General features: G+C 49.6%; 1 protein-coding gene across 2 annotated transcripts in view; it reads right to left on the bottom strand.

Annotated features, from left to right (window-relative positions):
- Nucleotides 1-14,959, bottom strand: part of acadm (acyl-CoA dehydrogenase medium chain) — a 45,751-nt gene extending 30,792 nt beyond the window's left edge. Inside the window, exon 1 of one of the 2 annotated variants that reach the window (XM_052011901.1) lies at nt 14,872-14,959. In XM_052011901.1, the coding sequence (XP_051867861.1) occupies nt 14,872-14,889 (18 nt within the window). In that variant the 5' untranslated portion in view covers nt 14,890-14,959. Of the gene's footprint in view, nt 1-13,804; nt 13,850-14,871 lie in introns of those variants that run through there. The other variant, XM_052011900.1, reaches the window with a different exon arrangement.
- Nucleotides 14,960-16,238: the final 1,279 nt, after the last annotated feature.

The raw sequence follows: 16,238 nt of genomic DNA, 5'->3' as shown, positions 1-16,238 counted from the left end.
GTGCAGTACAGGCAAACAATTTCTCTGTAGCTGTTACACTAAAACTCTGCATTCTGTATTGTCTTACCCTGTACTACCTCAATGCACTGTGTAATGAATTGATCTGTACAACCAGTATGCAAGACAAGTTTTCCACAGTACCACGGTACAAGTGACAATAATAAATCAATTCCAATGGTCCTCTTTTCTAGCTCAGGATGTCTCCAAGTTCTTTCCAGCCAACGTTGTAACATCACACATTGTAGTGTAGGCAAATCTGCTGTCAACTTTGACATAACTCTGAAATTCCCTCCCTGAACCTCTCTCTTCTCCTTCCTTCCTATTCTTTAGGACCAGCCACACCGACAGAGTGATTAAGTTATTAAACCTCAGTTTGCACTTCAATGCAAAACAGACATGTGAATCAAAGACGCAAACAGCACAGAAACAGGCCCTTCGGCCCATCCCGTCCATGCCGACCGTGGTCTATTTATGCTAATCCCACCTGCCTGCATTAGGCCTGGATCCCTCCACAACTTTCTTATCCAAGTACCTGTCCAAATGCATTTTAAATGTTGTAACTGAATTTGTCTCTGCCATTACCTCTGGCAGCTCCCTCCAGATATTCAACACACTCTGTATGAGAAACTTACACCTCAGATCTCCTTTAAATTTCTCCCACCACCTTAAACCTGTGCCCTGTAGACTCCCCTGCCCTGGGTAAAAGACTATCTACACCACTCAATTTTATAAACCTCTGTAAGGTCACCCGTCAGCCTCCAATGTTCCAGTGAGAACAAACCTGGCCTATCCAATCTCTCCTTATAAGGAAAGCCCTCCATTCCAGGCAACATCCTGGCGAATCTCTTCTGCACTCTCTCCGTTGCTACCACATCCTTCTTGTAGTGTGGTGACCAGAGCTGGACACAATACTCCAAATGTAGTCTATGCAATGTTTTGTACAACTGCAATATGACATCCCAACTCTTCCACTCAATACCTCGACCTATGAAAGTAATCATACCAAATGTCCCTTTCACCAGCCCTGCCCAGGACCGCAAGAAACTGCAGAGAGTTGTGGACACAGCCCAGTGCATCACGGACACCAGCCTCCCCTCCTTGGACTCTGTCTTTACCTCTCGTTGTCTTGGTGAAGCAGCCAGCGTAATCAAAGACCCCACCCACCCGGGACATTCTCTCTTCTCTACTCTTCCATCGGGTAGAAGATACAGGAGCCTGAGGGCACGTACCACCAGACTTAAGGACAGCTTCTACCCCACTGTGATAAGACTATTGAACAGTTCCCCTATACAATGAGATGGACTCTGACCTCATGATCTACCTTGTTGTGACCTTGCACCTTACTGCACTGCACTTTCTCTGTAGCTGTGACACTTTACTCTGTACTGTTATTGTTTTTACCTGTACAACATCAATGCACTCTGTACTGACTCAATGTAACTGCACTGTGTAATGAATTGACCTGTACGATCGATATGCAAGACAAGTTTTTCACTGTACCTCGGTACAAGTGACAATAATAAACCAATACCAGAATGGGACTTCCCAAAGTGCATTACCTCACACTTGTTTGGATTAACATCCATCTGCCCTCGCTCTGCCCAACTCTCCAGGAAATAAGAAACTGTTTCCATCAGGCAGATACTTGGGCTGATGCAGTAAATTAACTAAAACTGGTGTAAAAATAACCAAAGTCCAAACTGGACCACTAATATCCTTCAGGGAAATTTGGTGCTATGATAGTTTTTGAGATTATTCAGATCCCCAGCAATGAATCAATTGCCCTCTGAAATAACCTAGCAATGCACTTTGCTCAAAGTACAATTGGGGATGGGAGAAAAACACTGGGCTGTGACCAAATAAAAACACCCCTCTCCAAGCCTCTCCCCATCCACCTGAAAATGTGACCGGATAACAGTTTGTTTGATAAGCACTCCTTGGATGTGTCTTGGGACAACTTTTATGTTCAAGGTGCTGCACAATGCAAGCTTCTTTTGCAGATACGTGCACAGATTGAACCAGCACAGTCTCCAAACCAAGAATACTGTGAACAACGGAAAATTGGTGCCTAAAATGTGTGGCGTCATCTTTTGGAAGGATACAAGTTCCTGAAGGGACAGGACAGGGGAGATGTGGAAATGTTTCCACCAGTGGGAGAGTCTCGAACGAGGGGACACAGTTACAGGATTAGGGGGTGGACATTTAAAACTGAGATGTGTAGGGACTTCTTCTCACAGAGGGAGGGGAATCTGTGGGATTCTCTGCCCCAGAGGGTGTGGAGACTGGATCACTGGGGGGATTTAAAGAGGAGGGAGATAAATGTTTGAAAGATCAGGGAACCGATGGTGATGCGGTCTGGTGCAGATCAGCCAGGATCACATTGAATGGTGGGACAGTACTGAGGGGCTGAGTGGTCTCCCCCACTGCTGTTTTGTTGTATATTTAAAAGATAGGATTGTGGGAATAATTGGAGAGCTCTTTCAAAGAGCTGACACAGCCATGATGGACTGAATGCACCCACCACCTGTGACGTATCATTCCATCGTTATAATCACTGTTCCTTCAGATGAGACCAATGTTAAACGTGTTGACACCAATGTCAAAGCTCCAACAAGACAAGGACCTCAAAGCAAGGACAAGATAACTAGAGTGGGACTAACTTACAAGGCCCCTTGAGCCTGACCCACTGTTCATTAAGTTCATGGTTGAACTTCTGCCCAACTTTCTTTCTCAAACTCATTCAATCGATTCCTCAGCATCCACAATCTATTGACCTGCTCTGACAGCACAGCCACAGTTCTCGGGGTCAGGGTGTGCAGTAATCTGGAACCCTATATATTTGCAGCTTCCTCTGAGAATCTAACTCTCTTTCAGTAAAAGGAAACAAATATTGGCTTGGGCACAGAAGACAGAGTAGTGTTGGAGGGATGTTTTTTCCTGACTGGAGGTTTGAGAACAGTGGTGTTCTGCAAGGAGTAGTGCTGGGACCCTTATATATATAATTTGAACAAAAGTGTAGTAGATTATATGGAAAATTGGGCAGACAAATGACAGATGGAGTTTAATCTGGACAAGTGTGAGGTGATGCACTTTAGGAGGTCAAATGCAAGAGGAATATATAAAGCAAATGGCAGGATCCTCAGGAGAATTGATGTACAGAGTGCAAATCCATAGCTCCCTGAAAGTGGCAACACAAGAGCATAGGGTGGTAACGAAGGCATGCGGTGTGCTTGCCTTCATCAGTCAGAGTGTTGTTTATAAAAGTTGGCAAGGCTAGTTGCAGTCGCACAAAACCCTTGGAGAATTGTTTACAGTTCTGGTCACCTCATTACAGGAAGGATGCGGAGACTCTGAAGACAGTGCAGAAGGGATGCTGCCTGCATTGGACAGCATTAGCTAGGAGAGGTTGGACACACTTGATTTGTTTTCTCTGGAGCGTCGGAGACTGAGGGGAGACCTGATAGAAGTTTATAAAATGATGAGAGGCATAGAGAGGGTAGATTGTCAGTTTTTTTCCCCCAGGGTGGAAATGTCAAATACTAGAGGGCAGAGCTTTAATACGAGTGGGGGAAAGTTTAAAGGAGGATTGCGAGGTGTTTTTTTTTACACACGTAGGTGACTGGAACGTGCTGCCAGGGGAGGCGGTGGAAACGGATATGATAGCTGTTGCTAAGAGGCTTTTAGACAGGGACATGAAAGGGCCGGGAATGGAGGGATATGGATCACATACACGCAGAAGGGATTATTTTGGATTGGCATCATGGTTAGCACAGAGACACTGCAAGGCGAAGGGCCTGTTCCTGTACTGTACTGATCTATGTTCTATGTTCAATTAACCTACCAACCTTTGGGATGTGGGAAGAAACCAGAGCACCCAGAGGAAACCAACATGGCCACAGGAAGAACATGCAAACAGCACCCAAGGTCAGGGTTGAACCTGGGTCTCTGGCGCAGCGAGGTAGCAGCTCTACTAGTTATACCTCTGTGCTGCCCAAAAGGACAAGTAGTTCTGGGCTAACCCTTGTAACAGGATAGGGTATCCACTTCGATCATTAGGGGAAATGTCTTGACCAAAGAACCGCTGCTCACTTCACTGACTGTTGTGAGGCTACACTGTCAGTGTAGATGGATAACGGAGCTGTCTTGCATTTCTAAATGGGGCAATGACTATTTTAATTCCATTTTCCACGCACTTAACCTGTCTGATGGAATGTAGGTTATGAAATCTGTGTGGTGCAGCACATTATTACCTACTGGAATGTGGTGATTTCTTTGCTACCTTTGTGCATTGTAACCATTACCACATTGCCTCTACCAGCTGCTCAAATGTGTGCAGTTAATGGGCTACACCCAGGCTGGCTCGGTTTCGGATAGTCATAAAGCACAGATACAGGCCCTTCGGCCCAACCAGTCCATGCCGACCACAGTGCCCACCCAGCGAGTCCCAATTTCCTGCATTTGGTCCATATCCCTCTAAGCCCCACCCCTCCAATGGCACTATTGTACCCATCTCAACCACTTCCTCTGGCAGCTCATTCCATATACTGGCTTAATCTTTAATCCATAATCTTCCCCTCTCACCCCAAGTCTACGCCCCCTAGTTTTGGACTCCCCTACCCTGGGGAAACACCCCATGCTGACGGCTGCACGGTACAGACATACAAATCACAACACAGCCCTTTCATTCAAATTGAGCTGCATTAAACTTGGATGTCAGCTGAGATTCCCACAGTTGGTTTTGGTGCGTAGGACTCATTTACAAATCCCACATTCATGAACGTTTTGTGTATTTGTACAGGGTGGGACAACCCTCATTTTGTGCGAGCTGTCACTGTTTCATATCTGGCTTGCTTGCCCTTTTCTTGGCAGGGAGGATGGGGTAGTGAATGAAGGTGTATTGCAATTTTTGTGAATGGTTGTATTCATAATTTTTGTGCAGTCTGGCCTAAGTCTTGACTATTCAACAAAATGGGGTTAGTGTGTCACGTTATCATAGAGAGATACAGCATGGAAACAGGCCCTTTGGCTCACTGAGAGTTACACCAAGCATCCGTTTTTACACCAGTTCTACCCCACCCCATTTTATTCTCCCTATGTTCCTAACAATTTCTCCCCAGCCTCCTTCCCCACTGATTCTCACACTTACCTGGGGGCAATTTACAGCAGCCAATTAACCTACCAACCAGCAAGTCTTTGGGATTTGGGAGGAAACCAGACGACCCCGGGGAAACCCACCAGTCACAGGGAGAACGTGCACACTCCACACAGACAGCGCCGGAGGTCAGGATCGAACCCGGGTCTCTGGAGCTGTGAGGCAGCGGCTGTACTAGCTGTGTCACTGTGCTTTCAAAAACATCACATGTCTATCCCTGTGAGTATCTGATTTTAGAACCAAGTGGTGCAGGTGAATGACTCCATGTAATCCTTCCCTTGTCCCATCGAAGTGCAGTTAGTGCTGCTCCCACACAGCTTCAGTCCTGAGGTTCGATTGTGACCTCGAGTGCTGTCTCTGTGAAGTTTGCACGTTCTCCCTGTGACCGCCTGGACTTCCTCCAGATGCCCTTGTGTCCTCCCAGATCCCCAGGGCATGCTGATCGGTAGGTAAATAGGCTGCTATAACTCCCCTCTGATTCTCCTGTCACTCACCTACATTCGGGTACATCAGAGAGAGTAAGTTACAGGAAAACAAGTGGAGGAGTGAAACTGGTGGAAGCAGATACGAGCGCAACAGTTAAGAGGCATTTAGACAGGCACATGAACAGTCACAGGTAAGGCGGATGGTAACAGTCTTTTCCCCAGGGTAGGGGAGTCCAAAACTAGGGGGCATAGTTTAAGGTGAGAGGTGACAGATTTAAAAGAGACCCAAGGGGCAATTTTTTCATGCAGATGGTGGTGGGTACATGGAACGAGCTGCCACAGGAAGTGGTACAATAGTATCATTTAAGCACTTGGATAGGTACATGGAGGGATATGGGTCGAATGCAGGAAGTTGGGACTAGCTAGGTGGACAGCTTGGTTGGTGTGGACTCGTTGGGCCGAATCCATGCTGTATTGCTCTGCGACTCTTTGAACAGGCAGGGGAGGGAAGGATACAGACCATGTGCAGGTTGATGGGATTAGTTGGACTGGCACCATGGTATGATGCAGACATGGTGGGCCGAAGGACCTGTTCCTGTGCTGTTCTGTCCCATGTTCTATAGTACCTGCATGTTAACTTTCAAGCATTTGTGAGATTCTATAAATAACTCAACGATTTCTCTGATTGCATGCGAGGACCATGAGGGAAACACTGAGGTTGGAAAAGGAAAAAAATTTCAGATGCTCAAAATATGAAGTAAATTCAGATAACAGACTGCAGGTTAGGAAGTATTGCCAGGGAGAAAAAAAGCCTCAGTTAACATTACAGGTTGATGACCTTACATCAGAACCAGCTATACTGGAAAGGCTGGTTGTCTGGAATTGTTGCTTCAGTGTGTGTTCTGGGGACTGTAACGTGTCTCGTTGGAAAACCAGATACAGTCCTTAAGCTTATGTTGGAACAAAGCAGTGCTTTGCATCTCACAGTTGTTTTTGTAACCCCTCTCTTCCTTCTCGACTTGCACATTCTCTAGACAGATCATCTGCAAGTTAGTTCACAATGCAGTCTCCTCTACAGTGGAGAACCTGAACACAGATTGGGTGATCACTATGCATCCAGTCTGCAGGAGTGTCCCTGAGCTTCCTGTTGTCTGCCTCCTTAATTCCCCCAACCTGTTGCAGGATCGCGGCTATTCCTTTGCGTCCACAGATGCTGCCCGACCCACTGAGCTCCTCCAGCAGCTTGTTTTTTGCTCCCTAGTTCCCCATCCCATTCCCACTAACTGACTGTGGCCTCCTGCACTGTTGCAGTCTGAGCACTTTGGAACCTTCCAGAGTCAGTCGAATTTTGCTACTTTAGCTAACTCACGTTCTCTGAGGGTATCAGAGCCAGCCGTTTCTGCTGTAAATCATCCACCTGTGATATCGTCTCAGTTCTTCTTTCTCATGAGTAGACCCTGCCCTGCTGGGCATATCCCACTGCCTGCCCTGCTATTAACAACACATTACACTTTAACCTGCAGTTTACACAAGTACACCTACACTTTACGCTTTTCCTGACCTGCAGTCTGCATCATCACTCTCTAACCTCCCCAGTATCCCATTGACCAGATGACTCCCAGAACTTATCTCAATAGCAACCATGGCCTCGCCCTATCACAGGTATTTCCTTTGTCCTGTCTATCCCTCCTGAAAACCTGTTTTTTTTAAATCTCTCATTCCCAGTTCATTACCTCAGTTTCTCTCTCCACAGATGCTGCCTGACCTGCTGTGCATTTCCAACGTTTTCTGTTTTTATTCCAATTAACATGCTTTCACCACCTTCTCTCAGCCAGTATCAATAAAAATGTGTCAGGCAGTCTCTGCTGGGCTTGAACCTCTTTCCACCCTTCCTCTTCTCAGCAAAATTCCTTCTCTAACACTTCCCAGTTATGATGGAATGTCACTGACCTGAAACATTAACCTTTTCTCTTTCCACAGATGCTCACTGATCTGCTGCTTCCAGCATGTTTTATTATCAGGAGATTGGGAAACATGGGTATTCCAAGAGACCTGCAGCTGGAAGCAGGATTTTCTTACTCCTAACGCGTTGGGAGTGTGCTGCATTTAGCCAGATTGGACCAGCAGTTCAACCAGCTGCATCACTGTGGAAGGTTTACCTACAAGTTATCACTACTTCCTCTCTCCCCCTCCAGTTCTGCTTCATTAGCACCTGATCTGCACCAGCTCAGACTAACTACTGCATCAGTGTTGGGTCCCACAGCAATGCAGCTGGTTCAATCCCGACCTCCAGTGCTGCCTGTGTGGAGTTTGCACGCTCTCCCTGTTACCATGTGGGATTCCCCCGGGTGCTCCGGTTTCTTCCCACATCCCAAAGACGTGTCTGTTGATATGTTAATTAGCTGCTGTAAATTACCCCTGTAGTTACGGGCACGTGTGAGGGAGAACAAGTCGCGAGCCTGCAGGGAATTAAGGAGAGAGGGAAATGGTACTGATAGGAACTGGCATGGAACCAAAGGGCTGAATGGCCTCCTCCTGTGTCGATACAAGTATGAGTGAGTCAGATCCAGAAGCAGCTCAATGGCAGCCACTGTAGCTGTAGGAAAAGCTGTCAAGGAGATGAAGGAAAATACATGTTCAGAGCATCTGGCCACACCATCCCCATCCCCACTCCTCCCCACTGATGTCACGCCAAGCTGCCCGAGATACTCAGGCATGGACTCACTGATCCGTCAAGGTCACAGTGTGCTTGCATGCTGTGATTTTTGAGTATTCACTACAATAAGACCCAGCAGATTTTTCCCCGATGTAAGAAGCAGAGTCAACTCTGGAAGGCACACGCATTGATCAAGCAAGGCTGACTGTAATTATAATGGGCTTGAGGCTGACTTGGAGTGCAGTATGTTCTATACACTCACAATATTGTGCCAAACCAGTTACATTGGTAATAAAATGCCCAACTAAACTAATCCTTCTGCCCACACAATGTCCATATCCTACCATTTCCCTCACATCCATGTGCCTGAGAGCTTCTTGAATGCCCCTATCATATCTGCCTCCACCACCACCCCAGGCAGCACATTCCAGGCACCCACCACTCTCTGTATTAAAAAAAACTTGCCCCACACATCTTCTTTGAACTTACCCCCTCTCACCTTAAATGCATGCCCCCGGTATTAGACATTTCAACTCTGGGAAAAAGATACTGGCTGTCTACTCTATCTGTGCCTCTCATAACCTTATAAACCTCTATCAGATTTCCCCTCAGCCTCCGCTGCTCCAGAGAGAACAACACAAGTTTGTCCAATCTCTCCTCATAGCACATGCCCTCTAATCCAGGCAGCATCTTGCTGCATCCTCTCCAAAGCCTCCTTCCTTTAAATGGGGTGAACAGAACTGAATGCAATATTCCAGATGCATCCAAACTAAAGTTTTTTAAAGCTGCAGCATAACTTCCTGACTTTTGAACTCAATGCCTTGACTAATGAAGGCAAGCATGCCCTATACCGTCTTTACCGCCCTATCAACCTGTGTAGCCACTTTCAGGGAGCTATGAACTTAGACCCCAAGATCCCACTGCTCATCAACGCTGTTAAGGGTCTTGCCATTAACAGCATATTCTCTCTTTACATTTGATATTTGGCCGGGTTGAACTCCATCTGCCATTTCTCCGCCCATATCTGCAACTGATCTATGTCCTGCTGTATCCTTTGCCAGTCTTCTATGCTATCAACACCACCACCAACCTTCGTATCATCTGCAAATTTACTAACCCACCCATGTACGTTTTCATCCAGGTCATTTATATACATCACAAACAGCAGAGGTCCCAGTACGGATCCCTGAGGAACACCACTAGTTACAGATCTCCAACTAGAGTAAGTCCCATCAACCACTACCCTCTTTTACAGGCAAGCCAGTTCTGACTCCAAATGGCCAACTCACCGTGGATCCCATGCATCTTAATCTTCTGGGTGAGCCTCCCATGAGGGACCTTGTCAAACACCTTACTAAAATCCACGTAGACAACAGAGGAGATTTACCAGGACGCTGCCTGGATTGGAGAGCATGTCTTATGAGGATAGATTGAGTGAGCTAGGGCTTTTCTTTTTGGAGAGAAGGAAGATGAGAGGTGACCTGATAGAGGTGTACAAGATAATAAGAGGCATAGATTGAGTGGAAAATCAGAGACTTTTTCCCTGGACGATAATGGCTAACACGAGGGGACATAATTTTAAGGTGATTGGAGGAAGGTATAAGGGGGATGTCAGGGGTAAGTTTTCTTTTACACAGAGAGTGGTGGGTATGTGGAACACACTGCTAGCAGAGGTTCTAAGGGCAGATACATTAAGGACATTTAAGAGACTCTTAGATAGACACATGAATGATAGAGAAATGGGGAGCTGTGGGGGGGGGAAGGGTTTGATAGATCTTAGAGCAGGATAAAATGACAGCACAACATTGTGGGCTGAAGGGCCTGTACTGTGCTGTAGTGTTCTATGTACACTAATTCATTCTATTCTCCCCACTGCTCTACACCGTCTACACTCATGACTGTAGGGCTGAGCACAGCTCAAGTGTCATCTACAAATTCACCGATGACACCATTGTTGTTGGCAGAATCTCAGATGGCGATGAGCTGGTGTACAGGAGTGAGATAGATCGGCTGGTTGAGTGGTGTCGCAACAACAACCTCGCTCTCAACGTCAGCAAGACCAAGGAAATGATTGTGGACTTCAGGAAGGGGAAGTTGGGAGAACACACACCAGTCCTCATTGAGGGGTCAGCGGTGGAAAGGGTGAGCAGCTTCAAGTTCCTGGGTGTCAACATCTCAGAGGATCTGTCCCGGGCTCAACACATTGATGCAATCACAAAGAGGCACGCCAGCGGCTCTCCTTTATTAGGAGTTTGAGATCTGGTAGGTCACCAAAGACTCTCACAAATTTCTATGGATGTACAGTGGAGAGCTTTCTGACAGGTTGCATCACAGCCTGGTACGGACACTCCAACACACAGGATCGCAAGAGGCTGCAGTGGGTTGTAGACTCAGCCAGCTCCATCATGGACACACCACCTTCTACCATCAAAGACATCGTAAAGAGGTGGCATTCATCACTAAGGACCCTCACCATCCAGGACATGCCCTCTTCTCGTTACTACCATCAGGGAGGAGGTACAGGAGCCTGAAGGCCTGCATTCAACAATTCTGGAACAGCTTCTTCCCCTCCGCCATCAGATTTCTGAATGGTCCACGAAGCCATGAACACTGCCCTGTTATTCCTTTTCTTTTTGCACTCTTTACTTTTGCAACTTTTAGTAATTTGATGTCTCTGCACTGTACTGCTGCTGCAAACCAACACACTTCACGCCATCTAAGTCAATGATAATAAATCTAATTCCATGTTTCCATCAACTTCCCCTAGATTCTATCCCTCAACTGCAAACCTACGTGTGTTTGGGATGTGGGAGGACACCACGGGATCAAAGATCAGGATCAAAGATCAGGATCAAACCTGGGTATGTGAGGCGGCAACACTGCCTGCAGCAATGACAGGCTGCACCCACTGTTTGAGATCAGCTACCGCATTCCAACACGAACTTTGGCCTGAATGATTCAACCCTCTGCCACATATTCTGTTTACACACAAACTTGAAGAGTTTAAAGGTCTTATGTCTTTAAACTATTTGTTACACAGTATTTAGATGAAAGATAAAGTCAACTGAAAGATGAAAACTCACAGCGAATTGGATATTTAACAGTGCCAACTAGTGCAGGATGGTTGGAAATATTGCAGTTAATTAGTATATAACAAGCTCACACAAAGAACAAGGTAATAGAGTCAAAGGAAGTATAGTCATATTGGTCAAAGGATAATTATTGTCCAGACAATATATAGGAGAGCCCTCCAGCAATAAAGTCATAGAGTTAGACAGCAAGGAAACAGCCCCTTCGGCCTAACTGGTCCATGCCGACCAAGATTCCCACCTAAGCTAACCCCATTGCCCTCATTTGGCCCTTATCCCTCTAAACATAGAACATTACGCAAAAAGATGTACTTCACTGTGTGTTTTGACGTACATGTGAGTAATAAAGATATCTTATCTTAAAACATTACAGCATAGTACAGGCCCTTCGGCCCACAATGTTGTGCCAACATTTTATCCTACTCTAAGATCTATCTAACCCTTCCCTCCCACATAGCCCTCCATTTCTCTATCATTCATGTGTCTATCTAAGAGTCTCTTAAATGGCCCTAATGTATCTGCCCCCACAACCTCTGCCGGCAGTGCATTCCACGCACCCACCATTCTCTGTGTAAAAAACTTACCCCTGACATCCCCCTTATACCTTCCTCCAATCACCTTAAAATTATGTCCCCTTGTGTTAGCCATTTTCGCCCTGGGAAAAAGTCTCTGACTGTCCACTCGATCTATGCCCCTTATCATCTTGTACACCTCTATCAAGTCACCTCTCATCCTCCTCTCTAAAGAGAAAAGCCCCAGCTCACTCAACCTATCCTCATTAGACATGTTCTCCAATCCAGGCGGCATCCTAGTAAGTCTCCACTGCACCCTCTCTAAAGCTTCCACATCCTTCCTGTAATGAGGCCACTAGAACTGAACACAATACTCCAAGTGTGGTCTAACCAATCCCCTGACTAATGAAAGCAAACACACCATACGCTTTCTTAACAACCCTATCAACCTGCACGGCAATCTTGAGGGATCTATGGACGTGGACCTCAAGCCATTCCTGCCCTTGTGACAGCCAAGTCTCTATAATGGCCACAATGTCGTAGTTCCATGTATTTACCCACACTCTAAGTTCATCAGCCTTGTTCCTGATACTTCTCACATTAAAGTAGACACACTTCAGCCCATCCAACTGACGGCAATTTTGCCCTTTCAACTGCCTATCTTTTCTCACAGTCTTTCCACATGCTACATCTACTTGTACAATAAATGCACCAACCTCTAACCTATCACTCTGGTTCCCATCCCCCTGCCAAACCAGTTTAAACCCTCTCCAACAGCTCTAGCAAACCTGCCCACAAAAATATTGGTCCCCCTCCAGTTTGGGCGTAACCTGTCCTTTTTGTACAGGTCGTTCCTTCCCCAGAAGAGATCCCAATGATCCACAAATCTGAAGAGATAAGATTTCTTTATTAGTCACATGTACATTGAAACGCAGTGAAATGCATCTTTTGCGTAGAGTGTTCTGGGGGCAGCCCGCAAGTGTCACCACTCTTCCGGCACCAACACAGCATGCCCACAGCTCCTAACCTGCATGTCTTTGGAACGTGGGAGGAAACTGGAGCACCTGGAGGAAACCCACGCAGACACACAGGGGCGAACGTACAAACTCCTTACAGACAGAGGCCGGATTTGAACCTGGGTCGCTGGCGCTGTAAAGCGTTATGCTAACCGCTACACTACCATGCCTGCCCTGTCCCCTGCATCAATTTCTCAGCCACACATTCATCTGCCAAATCAACCTATACTTACCCTCACTGGCACGTGGCACAGGCAGCAATCCTGCTTTTCAGCTTCCTACCTAGCTCCCTATATTCCCTCTTCAGGACCTCATCTCTTTTCCTACCCATGTGATTGGTGCCAATATCTACCACGACTTCTGGCTGTTCGCCCTCCCCCTTTAGAATGCTCTGACCCTTGCACCCGGGAGGCAACATACCATCCAGGAGTCTCTTTCACATCCACAAAATCTCCTATCTACCCCCCCCCCCTTACAATGGAATCCCCTATCACTACCGCTCTCCTCTTCTCCCCCCTTCCCTTCTGCATCACACAACCAGGCTCAGTGCCAGAGACCTGGTCACTGCAGATTTTCCCCGGTAGGTTATCCCCCCCAAAGCGGCCACAGGGGTACTCTGCACTACCTGCCTATTCCCTTCCCCTCTGGTCAAGAAAGAAGCGGTGGGTGGTGAGGCTGTCATGATGGGGAATGGAGGTATATAGGGACTAGACCTCCATGGTGAAGGTGAGGTTGCGCATGTCGGAGAACTTCAAGCTACGGAAGAGTTAGAGAGCTTGTGATGTGTCACGGACGTAGGTGGGATGGGATTGGAGTGGGGGGACAGGACAGTGTCCAAGTACGAGGATACAAGCTCCACCTTGCCCCACGGAGCTCGTATCCTCGTACCTGAACACCACCCTGCACACCGCCCCGCCCCATAGCCCAATCCCTTCCTTGAAGGAGGATCCTGACCTGAAACGTTGACCGCCTGCTTTTCTCCATGGATGCTGCCTGGCCTGCTGAGTTCCTCGTGTTTTTCATCCCTTTAGATGATGTTAATATACCTGCCTCAACCACTTCCTCTGGCAGCTCGTTCCATAAACTGACCACCCTCTGGGTAAAGAAGTTGCCCTCAAGTTCCTATTAAATTTCTCCCCTCCCACCTTAAACCTGTGCCCCCTAGTTCTTGGGAAACAGACTGAGTGCATTCACCCTATCTATGCCCCTCCTGATTTTATACACCTCTGTAATATCACCCCTCAGTCTCCTACACTCCAACAGTCAAAAGATCACAAGAGATTGGGACTCATCTCACACCCCTCCCTCAGTGCGATGCTCCCTGAGCACCAACCCTCCCAGTGTGACCCTCCCTCAGTACCCCCCTCCCCACAGTGCGACGCTCCCTCACTACAGCCCCTCCCACAGTGCGGCGCTCCCTCACTACCGCCCACTGCAGTGCGGCGCTCCCTCACTACAGCCCCTCCCACAGTGCGGCGCTCCCTCACTACAGCCCCTCCCACAGTGCGGCGCTCCCTCACTACAGCCCCTCCCTGCAGTGTGGCGCTCCCTCACTACAGCCCCTCCCACAGTGCGGCGCTCCCTCACTACCACCCCCCTGCAGTGCGGCGCTCCCTCACTACCGCCCCTCCCGCAGTGCGGCGCTCCCTCACCGCCCCTCGCCCAGTGCGGCGCTCCCTCACCGCCCTTCGCCCAGTGCGGCGCTCCCTCACCGCCCTTCGCCCAGTGCGGCGCTCCCTCACCGCCCCTGCCACAGTGCGGCGCTCCCTCACCGCCCCCCCACAGTGCGGCGCTCCCTCACCGCCCCTGCCACAGTGCGGCGCTCCCTCCCCGCCCCCCCACAGTGCGGCGCTCCCTCACCGCCCCCCCACAGTGCGGCGCTCCCTCACCGCCCCCCCACAGTGCGGCGCTCCCTCAGTTGTGCCCTGGACCCCGCGGACACGGCCTCACAGAGCGGGAGCGCCGCCCCTGAGCAGTAACGGGGCCTCCGGCCTCCGTCCCGAGGCCTGGCTGCGCCTCACCTCCGCCCGCCGCCACATCGTAGCCTCAGGCCGTCTGCTGACAGCCCGAATGACGCCGTCTCGGCGGGGGGGGAGTCCCGCCCCTGAAGGGAAGCCTGGGGTAGAAGCCCCGCCCCTGAAGGGAACACGTTTGGGACAGGCCACGCCCCTGAAGGGAAGTCTTTGGTAGAAGCTACGCCCCTGAAGGGAAGCCTTGGGTAGAAGCCCCGCCCCTGAAGGGAAGCCTCGGGTAGAAGCCCCGCCCCTGAAGGGAAGCCTCGGGTAGAAGTCCCGCCCCTGAAGGGAAGCCTCGGGTAGAAGCCCCGCCCCTGAAGGGAAGCCTCGGGTAGAAGCTCCGCCCCTGAAGGGAAGCCTTGGGTAGAAGCCCCGCCCCTGAAGGGAAGCCTCGGGTAGAAGCTCCGCCCCTGAAGGGAAGCCTCGGGTAGAAGCCCCGCCCCTGAAGGGAAGCCTCGGGTAGAAGTCCCGCCCCTGAAGGGAAGCCTCGCGTAGAAGCTCCGCCCCTGAAGGGAAGCCTCGGGTAGAAGCTCCGCCCCTGAAGGGAAGCCTTGGGTAAAGCCCCGCCCCTGAAGGGAAGCCTCGGGTAGAAGCCCCGCCCCTCTGGATCGCATTCACAGGCAACGCGAAGGCGGAGACACCGGAGTTTCTGCAGACGCTGGAATCCGGAGCAACGCGCTCAACATGCTGGAGGAGCTCAGCGGGTCGGGCAGCATCTGTGGAGGGATGTAAACAGTCGACGTTTCGGGCCGAGACCCTTCATCGGGACTGGAAGGGAAGAGGGGAGAAGCTGGAATGTCGGGGGAGGAGGTGGAGCAGAGGCTGGCAGGGGATAGGTGAGTCCAGGTGAGAAGGGGGGAAGGTAGGTGAGGGGGGTGGGGGTGAGGATGGGCTGGGGGTGGGGGTGGGCTATAGGTGGGGTGGGGTTGGGATGTGGGACTGGGGTGGGCTATGGGTGGGGGTGGGGATGGGGTTGGGATATGGGTGGGGGTGGGCTATAGATGGGGGTGGGGTTGGGATGTAGGGATTGGGGTGGGCTATGGGTGGGGGTGGGGGTGGGCTATGGGTGGGGGTGGGGGTGGGCTATAGGTGGGGGTGGGGATGGGGTTGGGATGTGGGGATTGGGGTGGGCTATAGGTGGGGGTGGGGATGGGGTTGGGATATGGGTGGGGGTGGGCTATAGGTTGGGGTGGGGATGGGGTTGGGATGTGGGGATTGGGGTGGGCTATAGGTGGGGGTGGGGATGGGGTTGGGATATGGGTGGGGGTGGGCTATAGGTGGGGGTGGGGATGGGGTTGGGATATGGGTGGGGGTGGGCTATAGGTGGGGATGGGGTGGGGATGTGGAGATTGGGGTGGGCTATAGGTGGGGGT

Source organism: Pristis pectinata, chromosome 3 (genome assembly GCF_009764475.1).
Source record: "Pristis pectinata isolate sPriPec2 chromosome 3, sPriPec2.1.pri, whole genome shotgun sequence".
Lineage (NCBI taxonomy): Eukaryota > Metazoa > Chordata > Chondrichthyes > Rhinopristiformes > Pristidae > Pristis > Pristis pectinata.
This window is presented reverse-complemented; position numbering and strand designations above follow the sequence as displayed.